Source organism: Pelodiscus sinensis, chromosome 8, assembly GCF_049634645.1.
Source record: "Pelodiscus sinensis isolate JC-2024 chromosome 8, ASM4963464v1, whole genome shotgun sequence".
Classification (NCBI taxonomy): Eukaryota; Metazoa; Chordata; order Testudines; family Trionychidae; genus Pelodiscus; species Pelodiscus sinensis.
Window position 1 is genome coordinate 15,837,134 of NC_134718.1, and position 23,157 is coordinate 15,860,290.

The window sequence follows — 23,157 nt, forward strand, 5'->3', positions numbered from 1 at the left end:
ATAAGACCAGCATTTCATAAGTAAAATGGCTTGTTGTCAACTGTAATTTCTTAGGACAAACATGGATAATTGGATATATGATAACTCTGTAAGCTCCTCGTACCTCAACGGTATGTTAACGAGTTGTAATAGTCCATAAATAGCCATCATTGTTCAGCTAGCTGCCACCCATAGTTTGAACGCCGTGGAAGAACAAAAGAACTGGAGATGCTTGAGCAGTCAGAAGTAGCATTGATAATGATGACTCTCTGATCAGGAGTCTATCAATGTAATTTTAACAAAACCATCTCTTTGGGGAAATTAAAGCAAACTGAGTACGAAGGGTAAGGTTCAAAAATATAGTGGGTGTTAGAAGCAAAAAGAAAAAAAAAGTATCTTTGGACCACATAAATAAAGAGCATTTGGGGGGGCGGGGTAGATGTTTAGTGCAGGTACTCATTCCATAGGGGTATGGTTCTCTGATAAACCAGAGGTGGAAGTAAATATAAGAGAAGATATTCCCCCATTGGAGCTGACCAACTGGCTCAGCACCCACCAGCAGACAGCTCCTCCTTCTCCTGTGATATTTCTATATTCTTTATGAAAATATGCATATGCTATGAATATGACATCACTGAGATATACTTTATGCAAGATGGCTCGTGTAAGATATCTTTGGAAATGGTTATTATTTACTGAATATGATTGTCCCATTTACTTTGAAAGCCGTGTTCATTGTATGTCCCTTGCAGTTGTATTCTCTGACACAAACAGAACATTGAATTCACTTCAGAGATGAAATAACAAACATATTGAAAGTGTTCTTTGTATAGGTACCACAACATTAATTGTTAGGAAGATCAGCAGTTAAGAGGACCCAAGGAAAAGTAGGTGCTACTTTGGTAGAATAGTCAGCAGCAGTAGCTTCTCTCAACCGTCACAATTTCTTTTGGATTGACTTTCCAGGGAGTGAAATTAGGTTGAATTAGATCCATTTCCACCTGGGGATAGAGATCATAAAGTCAGGATTGTGCTCAACAACAGGAGAAACTTTTTCGTTGGAATATTTTTGTTTTGCTTTACATCTCAAAACAAGGCAGCAATCTCCCAACAAATCCAATCTCTCTTTAAAACAGTGTTTTAGCCATCAAGTACATCTAGAACGCTGCTATACAGTGTAGCAGGGCTACTGCCCATGAAAGTGATTCTCACCTTTTCCCACAGTGTACAACCCTGGGTTACAATGGGGATAGGAGTAGAGCAGGAAATTTTTAGGGCTCCTCCCTTTCATTTAATTATAAAAAGAGGACAATCTTTGGGTATGTCTAGACTGCATCCCTCTGTCGGCAGAGGGATGCAGATTAGGTAGGTCAACATTGCAAATGAGGCAGGGATTTAAATATCCCACACCTAATTTGCATAAAAATGGCCACCACGTTTTGCGGGCTCAGCACTTTGTCTGCAGAAAGCGGCAGTCTAGAGGGGGATCTATCGAGAAAGAAAGCCTTTTTCAACAGATCCCTTATGCCTCCTGCAAACGTGGCGACCATTTTATGCAAATTAGGCACAGGATATTTAAATCCCTGCCTCATTTGCAATGTCGACCTGCCTAATCTGCATCCCTCTGCCGACAGAGAGATGCAGTATAGACATACCCTTTGCCTTTTTGTGGTCCCTTACGGATCATAACTACAAGGCTGACAACCCATGGCCTGGGCTATATTCCGCTTAAATTAGAACAGGTAAGACTTACACTTACAATTTAGGTCAGTTATGTATGTGAAAATACAACCTTGTGTAATTTCTCGTGTTTTAGTAAATCACATATTTACATTATGAAGAAGGAACTGTCCTTTGTAATTCACATACAATCAGCGCTTGGTCTGCTACGTATGATACCCAAAGAAATTACTCTCATTAGAACCAGACATGAGCTCCTTCAACATTTGTGTGCTAACAAACGTATAGCGCTTGGAAGAAAACAGCCCTCTCCAATTGATAATGAATAGTTAATCCAGGAAGCCAGCTGTAGTCAGAGGTAAATTAGATTCTATAGATTATAAGAGCAAAATAGCACTGCATTTTGATGTGTCTTAGCTATATATCACCTTTTGGGGAAAAAGACAAAGACCTCTAGCATGCTGTATTTTGAAGGCACTCTTGAGAGTTTCCAAGGTCTAATGTATCGGCATATTAAGAAATACATGGTAGTTTACTCTGCCCACTGTCTCTGTTCTTGTACAGTAGGGGTTTGCATAAATGCTTAAAGTCGTGCCTTTGCCTTATTATTTCTACCGTGTATAATCAGTTTTAATGCTACTTGCATAGGGTATACCATAATGGCATTGGTAGTTGTAATACTCTAGCTTTGTGTGTTTTGATTTAATAGCAAAACTGTATTTTTAGCTTGAACTTTTCCTTTTTAATTTTTTAAAGTATACTAAATCCAGCCACATAAGGATGTGAAGCAGGCATAAAGAATATCATATCACTATCCAATTACATTACTTTAATGGGATGCTAGTACAACTCTGTAATAACTTTACTATTGGCCATGCATATATTAACTTACTACAGTGATGGAATGGTAAAAACAAGCCAGCCTAAAACCCACCAGATTAAAGGAGGACAAAGCAATTTCTTTACTTTTTTAAACTTCTCTGAGCTTTCGTGGGCAAAATCCAATTTTTTCCTGAGACAGTGGGATTTGCCCATGAATCCTCATGATACTATATATATTAACAGAGGTGTATCTGCAGAGTTTACTTCAATCCCAAGGGGAGGAAGGGAGGAAAAGAGGCATCTTACTCGCTTCTCTGGTTACTCACCATCCACCTGCTTACCGCTCTCCGTCTCTGCTCTACGGGCTGGTTGTAGCACCTCTCCATCACTTCTCTGTTGGCTGCTTGTCTTGTGCCTCTGTCACATCCTTACTGGCCACTACTTGTGCTGCTGCTACCTTGCTGGCTGCTTATTGCATTGCTCTGGTGCTTCCCTGCTGGCTGTCAGTCACCATTTGATGCCATCTGCCTCTTGGTTGTGACTGATGCAACTCCCAGTGATTTCACTCTTAGCAAGCAGGGTAGAAGAAACACAACTTCAACACAAAAAGAGGCTCTTAATGGTGCTTATATAGCTCTGTTTTTTGAACAACTGACGGAGTGGTGGGGGTGGGGGCAGAGAAGGAGGGAGAGAGGGAAACCAGTCAAACCAGCTGAGGCAAGGGAGGGTATGCAGCTTCCTAAGGAGAATCACTTTCCCTCACCCCTTCTAGTCTTATAGCGTATGTCTACACTAGCTCATTAATTTGAGCTAGGTAGGTGAATGAGGCGACCAGAGTTGCAAATGAAGGAGGAGTAACAGTTAATTCGAACAAAGGACTTAATTCGAATTAACATTTCATTGCCACGTGTAGCCGGGTGGCAGTGAATTAGGGCTAGTGAAATTTCAAAATGGCGACCGGACGGGAACATGCAAATAAAGCCTGGGATATTTAAATCCCCGGCTTCAGTTGCAACTCCGGTCGCCTCATTCGCCTACCTAGCTCGAATTAATGAGCTAGTGTAGACATACCCATAGAGCTCTGAAAGTCCAGCCCCTGCTTAGTGAGGTTCTTTTTGCGACTTCTGAGCCCTTCCCTTTGGAAAAATGTACCACAATCCTACTTTTTTGTATTCCCACAAAAGCTCGAACATTGGTAAGCATATTTTAGCTATCTCTGGATTCAATCCAAAGATAGGTAGTTTTGGATCACAAATTACGTTGATTGCAATGAGCAAAATACTACTCTGTTTGCTGAATATCATTTTGGTATGTAAAATGATAAGGTGTCTACCATAGCCCTCTGGGAGGGAGCATGGTCTAGAGCAGTAGTTCTCAACCGTGGGCCATATGGCTCCCCAGGGGCCACACCCTACTTCTAGGGGGCCACATGGAAAAAATGGAACATTAGGTAAATTATGTACCTTTTTTTCCAACTAACAGTGGATATGAGGGGGGCCACAGAGGTAAATGAGGCTCAGAAGGGGGCCATGAGCAAAAAAAGGTTGAGAAACACTGGTCTAGAAGTGGGCAATAGAAGTGGCTCTGCCACTGACGTGCAAGTCATGGCATCAGTCTGTGCCTCAGTTTCCCCATTTGTAAAATGGGATCTCATGTATTTTGAGATCTACTGACGAAAAAATACAGACAGGTCTTTGTAATTGCTACTGTCTAGTTTCAGTGTTATAAACTGTGTAAATCAGTTTCCATCATACTTGATTCTTCTGTGACAAAGTATGTGGTCATGAAACTAAAATCTGGGGAACTAACATTTCCCAAAATGATTCTGATTAGTGTGCACTTCAGTGGAGTTACTTTTTGGGAGGGGAATTAAGCTGTGTGCATGTACATGTATATTGGGATTACTAAAATGTATCTGTTAACGTTTTTTATTGTTAAAGCAACACAGTGGAAGTGGCCATTTTATTTAGGTGTGAGGAGAATTGTTTATGTACAGAAAAATATGTTCTTAGAGCAGAATGAGCCAAATGTTACTGACACAGATATGACAAGGTGCCTGGAAAAAGGCACATTGAGAATTCCACAGTCAAAGACAGACTGCAAGAAAAAGGGCAGCTATGCCTCTTCGCAAGAGTTTTGTTTTATATTTAGTCACCAAACCAGTGTGAAAAGAGCTTCTGTAGTACCACCTGGGTTAACAAGAAGCCATAGTCCTCTTTAGCCATTCCAGCCCTTGGCTCTTCGCTAGGCAAATAGGTCTAATATAATGAGAGGTTCCTGAAAATCCAATTCACCATGAGGTTCTATTAGACACTTAACTCCCAGATCAATATGTCTCTCAGATCTTACTTTAGCAAACTGAAAAGCTTATTTTCTTTTGTTAATACATCTTTATTGAACAGTTAAAAGTTAATCTTGTATTTCTTATGCATACACGGGTAAACTAGTTAGTCATTTACATAAGACAATTTGCCAGTCTTTCATTATAACAGAGATAGGTAAGCTGAAGACGGTATAATTAATATTATTAATTTCCCATGTGTCTCACACATTTGATCTTAAGGTTAACCTAACACAGTCACATACATAAAGTGAAGGCAATTAAGACATGAAAAATAGTAAGCGTCTAAAAACTAATTTGGTTACATTGGTAAACTTCTAATAGGATATAGGTGAAACACACTTAGCATCTATTTTATGATTCTTATCAATACAAAGTGAATGAGTTGGGGATTGATAGCCTAATTAACATTTCTTTAATACCTGTGGATTGTCTTGATTACAGTTGCAATGCCACTTAAGTTATGCATCATTAATAGGTTAGTTGGTTTGCTCCCACAATAGGCATGTACTATCAATTTTAAAACCAGCAGCTGTACTGCACAAATTGATTGCTGTGAGATTAAGTAAAATCCTTCAATTCTCATAACAGTTATCTGACACAATTGAATTTTCAAATGCTCTGTAGGAGACTGTTTCTCCCATAACAGAAGAGTACAGATTGTCTGTTCTTAAGTAGCTGCGAAGGAGAGAACACAGAATGTACTGTCATGAATATATTGCCTCTTGAATATCTTTTCATACCTTTCTTCCGGTCTATGTAAGTGTATTTATAATCAAATTTATATTTTTTTTTCTGACAAAGTGGATGCTGTTATAGCATCAGGCAACAGACATACATTGGCAAACAATCGTGAATTTTGATGAATATTTTATACCAGATTTTCTGAAGAGTTCAAGGCCAATTTTTCAAGTTGTCAGCACCCAACTAAGCAGCCACCTAAATTAGTGGTTGATTGTCCAATTACTCAGGAATTTGCAGGTCCCATTGTCTCTTTCATGGCTGGATTTTCAAAATAATGTAGCACATTGGGTGCTCAGAATTTCTGGATTTTTAATTGCTTATTTTGGTGCATTAATCAGAACTGAGCTCTTCTAACATTCTGACCCTAATTACAGGTGATGAACTCTTTCGATAGTCTCGTCATTTGTGTCTACTGGGGGTCTTTTCCCAACTATTTCCTACTCATGAAATTTCTGTTGGTATCCGTGGGAGTTCTATGCAAAGGTATAGGCAAGAACATAGCCTAACAAATCATCAAGATGTTGCTATATGTAAATATCCTATGTCATAAATCATTATGAAGAGTTTTCTTTTCTAACTCTTTCCTGACATTTTCATGTTGTCAGACACTGTTGAACAGATATTTTGTATGTATTAACTTGTATTTTCAAAATAGGAAAACAGTATTTTGACGGCCTGTGTCTAGTCTAGAAATGTGTTAATGGGCCTATAATTTAATCTCAGGCAGCCTGTTCTGACTTCATGCGGTCATTTGCACGCATACAGACAACTTGGAACTGGCTTGAGACTTCATTAATATGTCTCATTGATTTGAATCACTCTACTCCATGTGACTATGTTGTGATGCCAAACAGGGAAACTGTTATGAAAACTTCATTAACCCCTTTCTCTTTTTTTCTGGGAACAAGGTCACATTCTATTTCAAGTACAGATTTAACCTTTATACTCTGGGATTCTATTGTCCAGAAACATCTGTGCACTGGCATCCTTGTGGGTGCTCCTGGGCTAGAACACTTATGGGGAAAAGCTGGACCCCACGCTCAGCAACTCCTCTTCTTCCCTCCTCGAGTTTTTGGAGCATTGCAAATAGCTTATTTGCAGCTCTCAAGCTCAGGGAGTGAGGAAGAGGACCAGGGATAGGGAGGACGCTTGGGGAAAGAGGCAAGGTGACAGTGGAGATCTGTGGTGAAGAGCAGCCGAGGGGCCAGCAATGACTTCCCCTGGTTCAGTGGATTCCCTGGTTTGGGACCAATCAGATATCAAAGATGCCAAACCAGGGAGGTACGATCTGTATTTGATTCTGCACTTGGACTCTAGGGAGCATGAGGGAAAATGGGCTGATTTAAGGAGCTGATTCAAATTTATCAACATGACCGAGCCTCTCTCTGATTTCCAGCAAAAAATACAGTGGCTATTATTTCTAGGCAAGTAATTGGTGGCATGGTGCTTTTGTGCTAGAAAAATTAGAGAAATGTATTCTGCTCAATCATTGTTGTGATTGCTCCTTCATTTTCTGCATTTCAGTATGAGTGTGTTGAGTGAAACTACCATGGGAGCCTCTTTTTTGTTTAAGACAAAATTAAAGACATTTGCATAAGTCATACATCCTCTCTCCCATTGTTAAAAAAATAAATATGGTAGAATAAACTCTATCAGCCACACAAACTAGACTTTCTATTCCTTTTGCAAGGTTTCAAGGCATATCTGAATTTAATAGAGTTTAATACTATTACATTGAAATGTGATCATTTGTCTGAGACCACATGTCTAGGAGATGTGTATTGGAATCTCCAACTTTCATGGTTTTATTGCTAGTTAATACAATGCTGCCTTTTTAGACACACATTTTAAAATTTAACAATATTATTAAAATATGAGTGATGTTTTCCATTTTTGAGATAGGTATTAGGAAACTTAGCTCAAAGAAGCTAATTAAACCAAATAAAACGCCTGTTTTCCAGCAGAAGCTTAATTTGTAGAATGCTGTGTTTAGCTTTTATCTGTAATTTATCATTGCAGCTTTGGGGGATTTTTTTAATTAACAGAGCTGTTTTTCTCTGCTAATGCCACCACAGCATGTGTTGCCAAAGACAGAACCTCTCCATTTCATGGCATTTTTTCCCTGGCCTGTGATAACTGCATCAAAATCACTTTAGTTTTGAACATTTTTCTTCATAGTATCTGATTATTTATTAAACACTCATCCTCATTCAGTAGCATGAGGCTAAATCTTAACAAACATTGGTACTTAAAAGGCACTTAAACTTGTTACATTTTCTTAAAGAAAGAAAAATGCAATGCTAGGGTGTTTGTTATACTTTTTCCCTAGATGACACTAATCTGGCTATTATAGAAGTACTGTATTCATACTTTTTTATTTCACATACATGTGAATACACAGAATAATATATATGCTGTTAAATTTCTCTTGCATGCAATGTAGACCACAGAAAGAGTGTCTAGTCCCCAGGAAATTATTATACTATTGGGATAGTTATATGCTGCTACTCCCCACAAAAGTACAAGTCATAAAAGTGAAATTCTAATCCCCTTATGTCAATGGAAGTTTTGCCAATGGCTTCAATGGACCCAAGATTTAATTGAGTTTTCATAGAATCACAGACTGAAAGGTATTCTAGAAGCCATCAAGTGCAGTCCCCTGCACTCATGGCAGGGCCAACCTCCATCTAGACCATCCCATGTTTTCTAGTAATTTCCAGTTAGTTTCCGTATGCTTGTTTGTCAATCTTAATGTTTCACTACTAATTTTCTTATTTAAAAAAATGTGTTTGATAAACTTCCAAGCTTCCTATTGGGCATTCTGAGTGAAATATGTTGTTTTTGGAGAGTTTTGCTCTTCTTTTTTTCCTTGTCTACTGTCTTCATCAAATATGAACAGTGTTTTATGAAGTTCCCAATGTACTTAGTGCAGCTTAGGCCTCCTTCTCCACAGCCTTAGAGAAAAGAGAAAAAAACATAGGCTTTGCCACGTGTCTGAAAGGTTAAACAATTTGGGCAGACTCCAGGAGGGTGAGTGATTTTCAAAACTGGTGCAGTGCATGAGTGGATACAAAGGGAATTCCTAGAGCAAGGGTGGGCAGTAAAAAAGTGGCCAAGAGGAGCTGTGATCGCCTGATACCTGTGGAGGTGCGGGTAAACATAGAGGTGGGAGCCCACCAGGGACTAACCCTGGGGGAGCGGATCCAGACCATGGACCAGTATTTGCCTACGCCTATCCTAGAGTATCGTTTTTTCCCTTACATTTACCTATATGTAAAGCTGTATGTCTGGAAAACATTCCTAATGATGAGGGCTCTGTGAATTAGTTGGATTAGTTTTCCACAGCAAATGCAGAAGACCTTACATTACATTCATTTTAAAACAGGCTTAGTTATCAAGCCTGTACTGTTGATATGGACCCCGTAAATATTTTCCTTTTCCAGGAAAACAAAACTGATCTGCCTTTCAAATTGACTATGGCAAAAGCAGTTGAGCTGTCAGGAACCATCCGGTGCTGGCAGGTGACAAAGGAGATGATTGGCTAATCCAGGGTTCGGATGAGAGAAGACACAATAAGAGAAATAAAATTAATACTTTGGGACCCAAACATTATATAAAAATATTTCAGTTAAAAAATCTATTAAAATTTTCTCTCATTTTCACTTCAGAACCTAAGTTGTTTGGAAATTAAAATCCTAAAGTTCCCATTGCTAAATGAAGGATGTAAAGCTCTTTCCATTAAATCAAATTCTTGTTCTCTTGCTAAATCAAGGTCAGGTAACAAGTCCGAGCTCAGCCCACTAGACTCATTCATGCTGCTCCTTAATATGCTTTGTAAAGAACACAAGCCAATGAAGGAAAGGGAAAAGAGAACCTAGAAATTCTACATCCTAATTTAGAAGGATGGATTCTAGCAGAAATCCATTATTCCTGGCATTTGACAATCTGTAAAGAAAATTGTTGTGTTGGAGATTGACTCTACTTCCCAGTGATTTGTTCCAGAAGCCGCTTTCTGGCCTTAACACAAGGAGCTCATCTTATCCACCGCTAGATTTAATTTACTCCAGTAAAAAGTAGTTTTGAATAAAGTTCAAAGGGGAATAGGAAAATGGAGCTATAGGGAAGACCAACTTCATTTACTAATTTTATAAGTGACTCTGGGGATTGGAAGCTCAGAAAAAGAGCGACCAAAGCATGGGTTAGTGGCATTTATATAGCCTCTATTTGAGAACATCTGGGCCCACATGAGAGCCTTTACAACAGAGAAATATGTTTGAATGGTTCTGCCGCCCACAAGAACTTAAGGTAAACCAAAAATGGGTAACATCAGTGACAATTCATGTAGGGGAAGGGAACTTCAGTATTTGACAGTAGGCTGGAGAATGGTAGATGTCGGTTGCAAAAGAAGGATCCTTCAATGTAATCATCTTAAAGAAATGACCACTTAGAAAGAGTTCACACATATGGATAGTAGCCCTTTAATACTTTCCCATGTTTTCCCCTAAATTCATGACTGGGGTCCTATTCAGAACAACTCATTTTATACATTTGCTTTTTGTTGCAATTACATACTTTACATATATAAAGAATTATCATGGGGAGAAAAAGTAACAAGAATAACTAAAATGTTAACCTTTCACATCCAAAGCTGAAAGCTTTTCATGGAAAACTCAAGGGACATGATTTCCAATTTCAAAAACTAGGGCTGTCAATTGACCTGCATTAACGCCTGCAATTAACGCAGGACAGGATTAATGGGTTAATCTGCTCTGGAACTTCAAAGGCGCAGTGCACGCAGAGCCAGGGATCAGCTGGAGTGCCCTGCTGATCCCAGGCTCCTAATGGGTTGCCCCTTTAAAGCGCCAAAATGGAGCAGCACTTCAAAGGGGCTTTGCATTGCAAAGCCTGGGATCAGCTGGACATTTCGCTTGTGCTGTCCCTTTGAAGTGCCGTTTTGGTGCTTTAAAGGGTCAGTGCTGCATGGAGCCGGGGATCAGCTGGCATCACCAGCTGATCTGAGGCTCTTAATGCGCTGCCCCTTTGAAGTGCTGCCACAGCACTTCAAAGGGGCAGTGCTGCATGGTGCCTGGGGTTAGCAGGGGATGCCAGCTGATCCCGGGCTCCTGTAGTGCTGCCCCTTTGAAACGCCATCGCTGCATTTCCAAGGGGCAGCTGCACTGAGCCTGGGATCAGCTGAGGACTCCAGCTGATTCCAGGCTTCCACAGCGCTGCCCCTTTGAAACACCGCCTCAGCATGAAAACGCCACCTTTGCAGTGAAAATGAGCACTGTTCTCACTTGTTTAGTGAGAGGGAGCAGGATTAGAGCAGGATGTATGATTTTGTATGTTTGTGCAGCTTCACCATATTCCCTTTGGGGATGTGTTTGTGTAGTGGTATAAAATATTTCTCATACAGGGCCATAAGGTTAAAACTGACTTCTGTGTACAGTAACTGCATTAATATACAAATGGACTGCATAGTGTACTTACATTTAGACAGTACTTCCCCATAGTGGCATTTCTCATTACTTTTCTAGACAGTACTCAAGACCCGAGTAAGTCAAATGACTCTTCTTCCTTTCTTTTTTGTGCCTTCTGTCCTTTTGAGCAGTTGAATCAACATGAATAAATGCTTCAGACTGTCTGTTTTCTCATACAAAGGGGGAAAACAAAGGAAGCTAATGAAGCAATTTGCTGCCAGCTGTAGAATGTTATCATTTAACGATTTTTTTAAACATAGCCAGTCTGGGTGATGGGTGGGGGAGGTTTAGTGGAAAGGATGCAAAATGTTTATGAATTGCAAGGGACTTTTTTTGGCTTAGCAGCAGAAATATTGTAATGCATTCCCATAAATGTGTTCACATTTTTTAAGTGATTATACCAATAACCACTCTATTCTGAGGGAAAAATGGAACAGGCAACAGAAAAGGAGGTCCAGAATTTAAGACTGTGCTACTGTCTACTGCCATGTTATACCTTTTATAGCTAACCTAAGTTTTATGTTCCTTGGAAATATCATTATTACATTTTCCCAGACATTAGGAAGACTATATCTCCTAAGCGAGTGACTCAGCTTAGGTAAAAGGTCTCTGAAATCAGTGCCCTTTAGGAAAGAGAATCTTCAGCAGGCTCTTTTCACCTTCTCTTCCTGACCTCTTCTTTGTGGTTGAAGCTGTTTAACTTATAGTATAATTTTTTTTAAATAAAAAAAGTTAAAAGATTCTTTTAAAAGAAAACCATTGTTGACAAGAAAATAAATTTAGTAAATTTAATTCAAAAAATTTAACCAGCTCTGACTGGAAATAAATTGTCCCTCTTATTCTCCCCATACATATGGCTGGTTTAAGGATGAAACAGGTTGCTGTTCCTGTGATACTGTGCTGCGGCAGGCACAGCCCAAGCATGACAGATTTCTGAAAGTGTACCAACAAAAGGAAAATTACTAAGGGTTTCATTTAGACTCATCTATGCAGTGGATAGATGTAATATGTGGTTGTTAGTCATGGAAAAAGACCAGATGGACTTTTGAGGATAACCAGTTTCTGTAAAAGTAGCAAGCAAAAGTAGGCAAGTCACATGTTTAAACCTACCTTGAAATGAAGTTAATAATTTGGATTGTCTTGGTCAACCCAATGGCTTTGAACCCATTGATTTCAAGAGACTTTAATGTAATTTGTAATGACATTCCACGTTTTAATGGTAGTCTAATGGCATTTCTCTCAATATGTTTTCTTCACAGATACCACAACATATTCCACTGAGCGATCTGAGCACTTTAAGCCATGCAAAGACAAGGATCTTGCATACTGTCTCAATGACGGGGAATGCTTTGTGATTGAAACGTTAACAGGATCTCACAAACACTGTCGGTAAGGCCCTTCGCCAAATGTTTGACAAAAAAAAAACCTTGCAAAAATATTTGATAATATCCAAGACTACAACTTTCAGAAAAAATAAATGTACTGGCCTGGAAATCAAATTTACATTTAAAAATTAGTAGAAAGCACAGCTGATTGGGTCTGTGTTGCTTGTTTTTTCCAAGTGTTATCGTTGCAGGAATAAAATAGGGGCAAAAGAAGCAATGCTTTGTTTGGCTGCATTGATGAGAATAATTCTTTAATACCCAGATGTTTTCTGAAATGATAATCCAGTGCAAATACATACATTTATTCTTATTCCTATAATTTAAGATGTTATTTTGCTGTTTTTTTAAATTATTAGTTATTTATTTTTGATAGTCAGATCAGCATTTTGATGATAGTGTTCAAATAGGAAAAAAGAAGCTCTATTCCTGGATCCAAAGTATTAACAGCTGTTATATGTAACTGTTCACTAGAGAAAAGGTCTGTGAAGTTTTCATGAAGCTTATGTGCATTTTGACTCATTTACACTTGCCTGTTAACGTCTATATAACACCTGAAAGGAACGTCATTTTAGAAGTAGGAAGCTATTTTAAAGATTACTGAAAAAGTGATCCATCATACTAAAGATAGCCAGAGGTACTAGTAAGAGAGAAGAGAAAAAATCTTTGTTAACTCTGTCCTCAAAATGGAAAAAAAAAGGGGGGGGGGAGGGGAGAAGGGAGAAGATCATGCAGACAGCTGAGGTGTGCTTGTTTTTGTTTTTAAATATCCAAATATTTAAAAAAATAGAATCTGAAACAGGATGAGATAATTTGAACATTTAAATTCTCCTTTTCGGACACTTTAATTTATATAAAAATGGACATATAAAATGGATACCTACAAGCATAAATGTCAAACTGAGCCATCCATATATGAGACAAAATCTGTAGCAAAATTTTCAAAAACACCTAGTTTACTGGGAGGCTAAGGCTCAGATTTTAAAAGGTCTTTAGGCATTGCTGTACTGAGCACTGTAGCACCTAACTGATTGAAGAGCCTGAGTATAACTTAGGCGCTTAAAATCTTAAGTCCCACTGACTTTCATTGAAGTTTAGGATTTCAAGATCCTAAAACTAGGGTGTCTTTGAAAATTTCACTCCTCTTCTTTGAGTGTCCATGTTTGAAAGTTGGGCTATTAAAGGTTAATACACCAATCAAATTATTAGAAAAATATCCCTCAAAGCTTTTTATATTTTATGTTGGGCTGGCAATTTGTTTTTCCTTGCAATTTGTATATGCTTCAGTAATCATTTATCTCTCTCCATTATTTACTCTCCTCATATGACACACTTATTAAATTAATTATTCTGAATCATGAAGCATGGAAAATGATGACATCGCCTCGCCAAGCCATCATAAAATTTTATAACTATTTTAAAAAATGTTTTAGTAAGGCAAGTAAACAATTTGTACTCTTTATTTGGAAACTATGTAGGGAATCTTGTCAAATATTTGGGTACTTTTTTATACCCAACAGAAAATATAGTCACTGTTAGGCAGATCATAAGGTTTGCTTCTGTCAGCAGATATTTGGCACTCTGTTTTTGCAATTGTATATGAGTTATATTGACTAAATACCATCACGTGTAAATATTGACAGGGGTTTGCTATTTTCTTTGTTCTACTTTCAAGATTTTCCAGTTGGTGCTCCACAAATTCCTGCTTAATCAGAGTGGCCATAATGACACTTAAATGGCGGTTCTCACAATACTGAGATGGCACTCATACTGCAACTTTCCTGATATTGCTATTCCATTACCAAAATCCCCTACTATTTCATGTTGTCATTTCTCATGGGACTAAAAATCACTGGCTGTTCCTTCAAAGCTTCTGCCTAGGACATATGAGAGACCAAATATTGAGTTATCCCTCATTGTGCGGGCATGATATTTCACCTTACTTCGTCTCCTGCATTGCTTTTCTGACAGGGAAAGGTGCCGGTTCAAGGGAAATGCAGCAAGAGGGTTCTGTAGAAATTATTCTAAAACTTACAAAATTTAACAAAGAACAATGTCCCACTTGGATCTTCTAACAGATTCCATAACATGAATAGAATACTTCATAATAGTTCATAAAAGATGGCTCAAGTTCTGCTAAATTCTATCAGAGTTTTCCATAAGATTATCAGGTACCCAAAGTATATACGGCAGCATCTCTCACTGAATCTCTGTTAAGATACTGACATACTTGCCCTAAATAAATTGTGAATTTTTTATAACAGCATCAGATAGTGACTCCCTATTTGAATGTGGCAATAATTACTGAGTCCTCTAAATTCTGAGGTTAGGATTCACTTTTCCTAACACGACGAAACCAGAAAAATGTATACTTTTTTCCCCTGCATCAGAGCACTACTTTAGGCACTAGTAGGGATAGGGGATGGGAATTTTTCCATGTAGTGTCAGTACTCTGCTCCGAGAGAGCAGTTAAACTCATAACTTGGTTAGCGCATGTGCCATTGGTAAAATTAGCGTAGATGATAGGTGCAGAAAACTAGGCAGCAATTTTCCTGCTTTAGATGAGGATTATTTAACTCCCATTGAGATTAGTCATTCAGTTCTACCACCCGACACCATCTTGAAGATTTAGAGAGAAAACTAAGTTTTATGATAGATTCTCATTTGAGTTTGATTCTGCATCTCATCCATGAGTAGTACTATTTATTTTGATGGGACTTTGGCAAGCAGAAAGTCTGAAGCTTGCAGACCATGACATTGGCACAGTCATTGGCTCATGTGGCTCAGGTTGCAAAAGGTGAGTGGATGTAACAGTTCACCTGAGGATAACTCTTTGTGAGAGTGTATATTGATACTGGAGTGCGGTTTCTGAGGAAACAAGCTTTAATAGTTCTGTCAGCAATTCTTAAACATTTTAAGCAAGGTCCTTGTCTATCCAAATGCTGCCATTACGTCATTGACAGCACAAAGGGAGTTTGAAGCTCTCCTGCATCGAGGAATTAATGAATTGAGAAAAGCCATAATAGCTGCCTCTATACCAGTAGTCCTCAACAAGGCATTTGGGTCCCCTTGGGGTGGTGTGAGCAGGTTTCAAGGGGGGCTGTTAAGCAGGGCTAGCCTTGCTGGGGCCCAGGGCAAAAAGCTGAAGCCCCATCCAAGCCCACTAATGCTGAGGGGCAGGGAGGCAGAGGAAAAGAGCCACTGCCCTCGGGGCCCGGTGACTCCAAAGGGCCCACATTGCTACTGTCGCAGCAGTGGATCCCAGAGCCCCGGGCCCTTTAAATTCACCACTCCCACAAGTCTACTCTTCAGTTCAGGACCAGGTGTGTGCATCTTTATGCTCCAATACAGGAAACAATTGGGGGGATTCAGTTGAAAGATATAAATGGGGGTTAGGTGCTTATCTGCCCTTTCTTCAATTTGAAAAACTCACGCATAACCCACAATGATTTAGTGGGACTTAACAATGTGGTAGAAGTTGAACAGTGCTTAAGCAGTTTCCTGAATCATGGGCATCACCAAGTGGCCAGTGATACTTACTGTTGTTGATGCTAAAACGTGATGGTCACAGTCCTCTACATCCTCCTCCACACCTTCTTACACTGTTCTTTGCTTCAGACATGCACACACTCCTCCTCTTGTTACATCTTCAATGAGATGCGAGCTACATTGAAATCAGTGGCAAAATTCCCATTGACTTCCGTGATGACAGAGTTTTTCCACATTAATATTGCTTGAATCGGATAACCTGAGTCATACCAGTATTTGGGGGCAAAAACAATTTTCACTTTAGAAAGAGCAATACAATCATTGCCTTCTATTAAAAGATATTTCCTTCCCCCAGGTAGTACGTTGAGTATTCATAGTGTCTAGCACTTTATGTAATAGAGTAATTTTACTTTCCACTGAGCACCTTCAGCAGATCAGATTTTGTTAATGATTTCCCTTTGGACAACTTTGTTTACTAAACTGTTTAATTTTCTGAATCCCTTCCTATTTTTGTAAGCGCTGAAGCTTGCACACAAGGTTCATCTTATGAATCACCAATGAAGGTGCAAAATTGCACTCTAAGGATTATTTCAAACACACATCATTGTACAAGTAAAATGGATGCCTACATATTTTAATTTCAGGTAGAACTCATTTGGATAGTTCAATTGACTTTAAACAGTACCCCACAGAGAGGGGAAATAAAAGTCACAGTCCATTCATTATTGTTTGAAATGTTCAAATTAATATTCCCCAAAGCTCTGATGAACATATACATGAGGAAATGAATGCTGTAGATACATAATAATCTAACATTATTGTTGGGATCTGGACAAAAGATAGTGATTATAAATTTGAGCCACCATACCTTTAGTGGACAGAGACAGTGATATGAGTTACACATTTTTTAAAAGGCTCCATTTTAATAAAACACACAATAAGAGCACACGTGTTTATATAATAGTTGCCAAATGAAATCATTATACGCTTAATACCTGAACAGAGTAGTTTTCCCCAGACACAGGGGACTATCATATTCCAGACAATTGATAATCCAATCCAATGAGTCTCTGAATAGAATGACTGAAACCTGCAAGGACACATGTGATGTTTGAAGGGCTTAATCCAATTCCCACTGAACTCAGCACGAGTGGGTCAGAATCTGGGTTGAACAGTGGGCCACTGACCTCATGCTTCAGCAGGGCAGACGAGACATTCAGCAGACATACCTGCCAACTGAGCAGGGAAGGGATGCTTTCCCTGTAATTGCTAATGATCTGTTCATGGGAGAGGGAAGGAAGAAAACTACTTTAAAATTGGCTCATCTCACATTGGCAGGTACTAGCTGCTATTCATATGAATGACTCTCTGACCTTATCCCCACGCCTGCAGGGATTGAAGACATTTCTTAATCCATCTGCCAGTAATACAAGTTTGAGTATTGGCTAAAGCTACCATGTTTGAGTGACAGATGCCCACTAGTATAGATAAATCAAACCCATCTTTTATCAGCTTTCTTCCTGAAAGGCTAGCTAGATCCAGTTTATTTATGAAAGATACGACTTGCCTCACAAGTGCAGTCCTTCCCTCAAACACAGAGGCAAATATAATTACAAACCTACACAAGAAAGAAGAAACTACCATTCAGTAGTTGCTGTCTGTAACATGAATACAGAATTAAGAGATGGAGACGGGAAATTACCAAGATACAAACAAATAACACAGAAAAGACTCCCAAAGATCTTCTTTCTCTGGCAAAGATTATCATAACATTACAGAAGAGCTTGTTCACACACATACTCTCCCAAGCTGAAAAATAAAGGCAAAGCACACAGTCTAGACTCCTCTATGTGCTAAAAATATAAACATTTCTTCAAAAGCCTGAAAAAATCACAGCCACAAATATCAAGCACACTTACGCTAATACTAAGCATATACTTTACTAAATAAGAAACACATCACATCACAACTATGTTCAACCCAGTGTGTCCAAATGATTAGTCAGTAACACATTGGGGGGGACTCACTTTCATATAAGCTTAGAATGGGCCAGCCCTTTTTTTCCACTATATTTTTCTACTATCTCCTTTAGGCTAAAAGACTTTGAAATGTGCGCCAATCAGATATTTTCAAGTGTCTCATTTACGTTCTCCTCTTCACCAGCATTTTAAGTACATTAAAACCAGTAGCAATGCCAAACCCAGTCATTTTTCTACAGACATTGTAGAAACCTTAGAGATAAAAGGTTAGCAGAAGATGAAATGTAGCTCTCTTGCCAGTCAAACTGACTAAAAACAAACAAACAGAAAAAAACAGTATTAACTACATTTAACAACCAAGAGAAACTGCATCTGAAGATGCCATACACTGAAATTAATTTGGAAGAGAAAATAAACAATATTTTGCTGCTGAGTTTTAAAATAAAGAAAACGGGGCACACATCGGTGCAGTGATACATTGTCATGCAGAGTCAGAGCTCTGGTCACCCCACACCAATAATCTGACCACTCATCTATTTCACTGTGTGTGTCTATATTCACCGTGAATAATTTCATCTATAAAGATGCAATGCCATAAAAATAACAAAGCAGATTATGAGCTGATACAAAATGACATCGCTCGGTTGTAGTCAATGATTACAGTGGATGATTGACCATTGTTTTATCAGGCTCTTATACATCTGTGATAAATGAGTGCCTGATCTGTTTTAGCATGTCATAAACTCCTCAAAAGCTTGTGTACTGTTGAGCAAGCATTTCAGCGGCCTCTGATGACTTGGTAGAGTAGTTGTAGTTGAAGCTCAGATGGAGTGATCACAGAACGGTTGCAAAAATGGTCTTTGTTACTTCAGTGTCTCAGTTTATATTTCTGCTTTAGCTTTCCCCTTTATAAACTCCTTGGATTGCTATTGGATAAGTATAGTGCATTCCTGAAAACCTAGTGTCAACATTTTGCACCATAAGACTTGCTTGTTACTCATGTGAAATGGTTGTGTAAGTTTCAGCATGTAGCTACAAAAGATACGCATTATAATGAACCGCTATGTTGGTCTGATGTTGAGTTACATTATTAAAACATGAATCAGATACAACATTCGATGCAAAAGACAGCAAGTGATATCTGTGAAATTCTCAGAAGACCCTCCTATCTGATGTCATAAAGAAAAGCAACATAGGTACTTAACTTCAATTCTCATTTCTAAGCATTCTTATTGTGCCTTTTTTATGACCGGGAGTATAATGGCAATCAAATAATTATGTTCAGCTGACAATTTAGAAACACATATTTGCATGTTTTCAAGCTTGTTGAGAAAAGGCATGTTTGTTTTCATGTGGATCTGGGTGTGATTTTTATTTACAAACTGCATTTCTTTTAGACTTCCCATCCCTGGATTACAGTACATTGACCCAACAGTATGAATCATTCCAGATTCTCAAACAAACACCTATGAGTCACTTCAAAACCTAAGTAAGGCAAGGGAATAGACATTGATCCTAATTTGAATGGCTGGCAGTGTCTCAAACTCATTTTTGCTGTTTCAAGTTGTGCCTTACCTTGTAGTTCAGACTTGTGATGTCACTTAGCTAAACTACTGTTGCTTGAAGCTACGGGATCTCTGAGAATTGTAAGATTTATGTGGAGACTTTATTTAAATGCAAAGAAGACCAAAATATGTTGTCCATTGGCCTTCTCCCTCCTTTCCCCCCCCCCCCCCAATCGCTGTTAATAATCTTTATTTTGAAAACTCTGGCAGAGTTAATTTAGAGTTCTCAATTTCCATATAGTAAACACATCATGGTAATCTGTTTCTTACATTAGTAACTCTTTTCTTGTTTCTCTCCTAAATGGATTGTTCAGTACCATCTAGGGCAGAGTCACATTAAAATGCATCTTTTGTAAGCTCTGCTTTTATAAAAACAAAGAAAAGGTAGAAGGACTACTTCAAATATCTAAACATTTGCAACCTTCATCATTATGAGACATTGAGCCCTTTTGTTCTTCTTGAAATCATGTTCTTAAATATAATTAAATGAAAAGCAGCTGAGAAAAATCTACTGTTCAGATTTAACTGTGCACTTTCAATATAAAGGAAATGTTGGAAAAAGCTTAACTGTAATATTTCAAAGTTAAATCTTAGAAGTAAATCACATAAACTTCACTGAGTTAGGAATTGATTGGTTGCAGTGCAATGCTCACTTTCATGAATCCTTCACCACGTATGTATTATTGTTTAATCAAACTGAGCAGAACTATTTACAGGATCCTACACGTATAACGAGCAAAATACGGATCAGCCGAGTTTGTCTTTGAATAGTACCATGGTGGTGGTGATTTCAGCATGTGGTCCCTTGACTAATGCTCAGGAGCATTATGCTGCTGCAGGTAAAGGACATCTCAGATAAGCTTTATATTTCTGCAATTTATTCCATGGTATTGGTTTTACTTTGAAGAGAAATCCAAGCCAGGCTACATTTTCTCTATTAGAGATAAAATTGAGATCCTGACCATTACTGATTGTTAAACCTCCTTTCTTGCAAGGATAGGCTTGTTACTAGCTATGTCCCAGGCTTATTTCAATATCCATATTAGAGCTGAGTGAAAACCAGAATTTCTATCTCATGGGAAATTCTCATATTTCAACATTTCTTTTCATCCCAATTTGGGACAATGAGTGAAATAACTTTTTTTTTCAAGGAAAGGAAAGTTCAAAGTAATGACATTTTGGAAATGGTGAACTGTTATATATTTTAATGTAAAGAAAAGGTTTTGGTATTCCTGAAGCAACATTTTTCAAGTCACTTCAACATTTACTTTGTACCCTAAGATATGTTATCCCTCATGGAGGTTGTAATTTAGCTGCCTCATGCTCTTGTATCCCCTTATAGTCCAGACTCCCTAGACAGACTATTCATAATATAAAATCATTGCACTGAAAAATTCCCAACTATATTTAATAAGTATCTTTTCTGACTACATCAATTCCTCCTGGAGTAATGATAGTATCTAGCAGTAGTTCTCAACATTTTTGAGCTTATGAACCCCTTTTCAATATATTAAAATTTCATGGACCTCTGTGGGAGACAAAAAAAGAAAAGGAAAATAAAAAGAAAAGGAAAGTAAGAAAAGAGAAGTAAGGATTTAAAACTTTAAAACTTTTTTTAAAAAAGTTAAAACTTTCCACGGACCCCCCCCCCCTGCAGTACCACTGTGGACCATCAGGGGTCTGTGGACCACAAGTTGGGAACCAGTGATATAAGGTATACTTGTCCGTTAATTTCAGCAAACAAGATGCAGGAGTTAAATGATTCCTTTATTTAAATACACTAATAAAAGATAGACACAAACCATAATCTTTGTCTCTTCTCCTTCCCCGAGCTGCTCTTTCCCTTCTCATTTATGTGTTGTATCCATGCACTTACAGGCAATGGCTATTTTTCACTTCTTGCCAAAGAACACGATTACATTGGAGTGACAATAAGCAAAACCATTAGACAGGGATGAACCAAAAGTGGTTTTTTTTCTATTGAACACTCCCTTGTTCTCTCACACCCTTCAAAAGAAAGCGGGGACTGAGTTATCATCCCTCCTCCCACAAATATTTAAAGACATGTCTAGAAGGTTCAGTAAAGTCCATCCTACAGCCAGGTTTAAGGCGGAGGTTTAAGTATAAAGGAAGGTATTTTTTTGGAATGCTCCCTCCTACCATCCCTTCAGCTACAGGGAGCAGGAGCTGGCAGTATAATTGGAATGTGTTTCTGATCACACCATCTGTGTCAGCTTACCTCAACTCTGGCAGTAGTAATGCCTGTTTGATTACTTTTTAAATACTTTGCTCTTCTCTTCATTCACCCTGCTTCCTTGTGCTGTCTCTCTCCAGATAGATGGTGGATGTGGAGCATTTCAAGGCAGAGTTGCTATCCCTGCTCAGGTGAGCAGCTCTTGTATGACTTCAGTGAAGGAGCTTTCCATTAAGTGAAAGAAGTGAGACTGTTGGCTCCTTTGAACCTATCTACATGGGAATACTTAAGAGAATTAGGGCAAATCAATTACATGTATTAAAACACATTACCACCTGTTGGCATATGTGGCAAGTTATATGAGCCTGTGGTGTCCCAGCACCAGGAATATTCCTTAGCTGGTGCTGGGCTCCACCAAACTTCATTGCCTGCTGCCTCCTACCCCCCTTGCTGCCCCCTGGTGACTTAAAATGCTCCAGGATCCCCCACTGCCACCAGCAGCAGTACAGTGGGACTTGAGTGGCTTCCTGCTGGCCGCTTCCTGTGTCTGCTGCTGTGTATATCCCTGTGACCCAGGCTGGAGTCTCTGAACTGTGCACTGCTCTAGCTGTTGGGTGTAGCACCTAGAGACCCCCAACACCTAAGAGCCATTGCTAGAGGGGGTTCCTCAGTTAAGTGTGGCACTCCAATCCCCCTTGTGCATCTCACTCCCTCCAGAGTCTGCACCCCACTCCCTCCTGCCCCAACCTCCATCCCAGGGCTTGCACCCCGCAACCCATCTCGTGGACACATTTCCCACCAGAGCCTGTACCCCAGATCTTCTCCTGCATCCAAACTGCCCCCTGGAGCCTTACACAGGTGGTAGATGTGGGGAGAGGGTTGCAGGCTCAGGACATTCTGGGCACCACCATCATTTCTACAAACTTGCTGCCTCTGCCTATGAGGATGCTTTCATTCAGCAGTAAATTTCCGTAGTCACTCTAAGTCACACTAAGTAGCTTTACCCTCCAAGACTACTTTAATCCTGAGGGAGATCATCCATACACAGATTTAATACTCATTGACTTGTCATCTTTAGTCATTTCACCTTAAGGTTTCTGGAATGTCCCCATGTAGAAGATCCCCCTTTCACTCCCACCCCAATTATCCTGAAACACATTAAATAGAAGAGGAGAAGAAAAGGAAAGAAGGTTGCATAGAAGTGGGCAGCACTGCAGATTGAGATATAGTATAATGATCTGGTTAAAAAAGAAGATTTGTAGCTCTATTGTGTGACTTCATTGGGAGATAATTGCATGGATTCTATGTTGAGATGGGAACAAACAAAAAAATCTCGGTCTTAATGCCATCCAAACATTTGGAGGTCTGAATTCTAGAAATGGTTCCTAACTTTAAAGCAGGCCAAACCAAAATCTGGGACCCAGTCTAGGCATGGATCTCCGTTTTGTGGTATGGTACCATTTCTATTTGAAATCCTTTTCAGTAAAGATGAATGAATCTTC

At 39.0% G+C, this 23,157-nt stretch overlaps 1 protein-coding gene across 4 annotated transcripts in view; it reads left to right on the forward strand.

The window, feature by feature from the left end:
• The window catches only part of NRG3 (neuregulin 3), a 906,671-nt gene that overhangs the window by 364,369 nt on the left and 519,145 nt on the right, over positions 1-23,157 (forward strand). For all 4 annotated transcript variants that reach the window (XM_006112415.4, XM_075934800.1, XM_075934802.1 and 1 more), the window contains exon 2: positions 12,306-12,435. In XM_006112415.4, coding sequence (XP_006112477.2) covers positions 12,306-12,435 — 130 coding nt within the window. The remainder of the gene's footprint in view (positions 1-12,305; positions 12,436-23,157) is intronic.